This window comes from Henckelia pumila, chromosome 4 (genome assembly GCF_033568475.1).
Source record: "Henckelia pumila isolate YLH828 chromosome 4, ASM3356847v2, whole genome shotgun sequence".
In the NCBI taxonomy this organism is placed as follows: Eukaryota; Viridiplantae; Streptophyta; class Magnoliopsida; order Lamiales; family Gesneriaceae; genus Henckelia; species Henckelia pumila.
The window spans coordinates 231,441,374-231,443,612 of record NC_133123.1 but is presented as its reverse complement, the minus strand read 5'-3'; the positions used below and the strand labels follow the sequence as shown (position 1 = coordinate 231,443,612).

The following is a 2,239-nucleotide window of genomic DNA, read 5'->3' as shown; positions in this document are numbered from 1 at the left end:
ATATAACAATATGAAGAAAGATAAAGTCATTGCCATTAATAAAAGTGTAAATTACATTAAACAAAAGATCGTTTGTACAAAGAGTCATCAAAGCCCATAGCCACAAGTTGGCTCACTAGGCACCCACTCTTTCAATGGGCTCCAACACGGCCCATTAGTTACACTTGAAATTTTTTAAAATTTTTACTCTCTCAATAAAATACTTCTGCATCTACTAACTTTACTTAAAATATTTTTCTTAACTCGTTTCAAGGCTAAGCTCGTCCCTATGACCCAAAATTAAACCCAACCTAAAACTTTTAAAAAAATAATATAACACATAATTCACATAACAATTAATATTATAAATAACATGCATTAAATCATATAAGTAAATCAATTAATCGTGATTAAGCTAGTGGACTTTTTAGACCTTACAACTCTACCCTCCTTAAAAGAATTTCGTCCTCGAAATTCGACTTACCAAATAGTTCAGGATAGCGTGCTTGCATATCTTGTTCTGTTTCCCAAGTAGCTTCTTCAACCAACTGGTTGCTCCATAAAACTTTCACCATTGGAATCTCTCTGTTTCTCAACCTACGAACTTGTCTGTCCAAGATTTGAACAGGCATCTCCTCGTAGGACAAGTCTGGCGTCCATTTCACTGGCTCATGGTGGATAACATGTGAAGGATTTGCCACATACTTCCTTAGCATAGAGATATGGAAGACATTGTGGACACCTCCCAAGTTGGGTGGTAGTGCTACTCGGTAAGCTCGAGCCCCAACTTTTTCTAGGATCTCAAAAGTTCCTATATATCTTGGACTCAATTTACCCTTTTTTCCAAATCTCATAACACCTTTCCATGGTGACACCTTTAAAAATACATGGTCACCTACTTCAAACTCCAAATCTCTACGTCGCTGGTCGGAGTAACTTTTCTGTCGACTTTGAGCTGTCAACATTCTGTCTCTGATCTTAGCTATTACATCCACCGTTTGAGTCACTATATCTGGTCCCAAAACAGCTCTCTCTCCAACTTCATCCCAGTGCAAGGGAGTTCTACACCTTCTCCCATACAATGCCTCATAAGGAGCCATGCCAATAGTTGCTTGATAACTATTGTTGATAAGTAAACTCCACTAAAGGTAATTTCGATTCCCAATTCCATCCAAAGTCGATCATACAAGCTCTCAACATGTCTTCGAGTATTTGGATCACTCGTTCTGACTGAACATCTGTCTGAGGGTGGAAATCTGTACTGAAAGCTAGCTTTGTTCCCAATCCTCTATGTAAACTTCCCCAAAAGTTTGAAGTTAACTTAGGATCCCTGTCAGATACTATCCTCGCTGGAATTCCATGCAATCTGACAATTTCTCGAATGTACAGCTCTGCATACTGATTCATCGAGAAGTTATTCCTGACTGGAATAAAATGAGCTAACTTAGTTAACCTGTCAACTATCACCCAAATCGAGTTCATCCTTCGCGGTGAGACTGGCAATCCTACTATGAAATCCATAGTGACATCTTCCCACTTCCATGTGGGTATTGGCAAGGGTTTTAGGAGTCCCGCTGGCCTTTGATGCTCAATTTTTACCTGTTGACAAGTCAAACATTCACTCACAAATTCTACGATATCCTTCTTCATACCTGGCCACCAATATAAGGATTGCAGATCCTTATACATTTTCGTACTTCCTGGATGAATGGAATATGGAACAGTATGGGCTTCAGTCATCACTTCCACTCTCAATGAGTCTACTGCTGGCACCCACATTCTAACTCGGTGATGAACAATTCCATCTTTGACAGTGTACAATGTACCACCCTTGGCTTCATCTCTGTTCCTTCACAACGTCAACTGTTCATCAGAAGCTTGGCCTACTCTGATTCTCTCAAGCAAACTAGGTACTACTGTTAAATTTGCTATAGTGCATACCTCCATTGGTTCAAATACCTCCAAACTCATACGTTCTTATTCAGCAATCAACTCTTGCTGCACTGTCAATTGGTTCAATGTTTCAGACTTGTGAATCAAGGCATCTGCTACAACATTAACCTTACCAGGATGGTAGCTAATGTCACAGTCGTAGTCCTTCACTAATTCCAGCCATCGCCTCTGCCTCATATTCAACTCCTTCTGAATGAAAAAATATTTTAGGCTTTTGTGATCAGTGAAAATCTGACACCTTTCGCCGTACAAGTAGTCTCTCCATAGCTTCAAAGCAAAAACAACTGCCGCCAACTCAAGATCATGA

At 39.7% G+C, this 2,239-nt stretch overlaps 1 protein-coding gene across 1 annotated transcript; it reads right to left on the bottom strand.

The window, feature by feature from the left end:
- Positions 1-279: 279 nt before the first annotated feature.
- Positions 280-1,926, bottom strand: LOC140862890 (uncharacterized). Its single transcript, XM_073265923.1, has 4 exons — positions 1,921-1,926; positions 1,433-1,578; positions 464-1,047; positions 280-290 (listed from the first exon to the last, which is right to left on the bottom strand). Exons 1-4 carry the CDS (start codon positions 1,924-1,926, stop codon positions 280-282), a joined length of 747 nt encoding a protein of 248 aa, XP_073122024.1.
- Between the last annotated feature and the right edge of the window lie 313 nt (positions 1,927-2,239).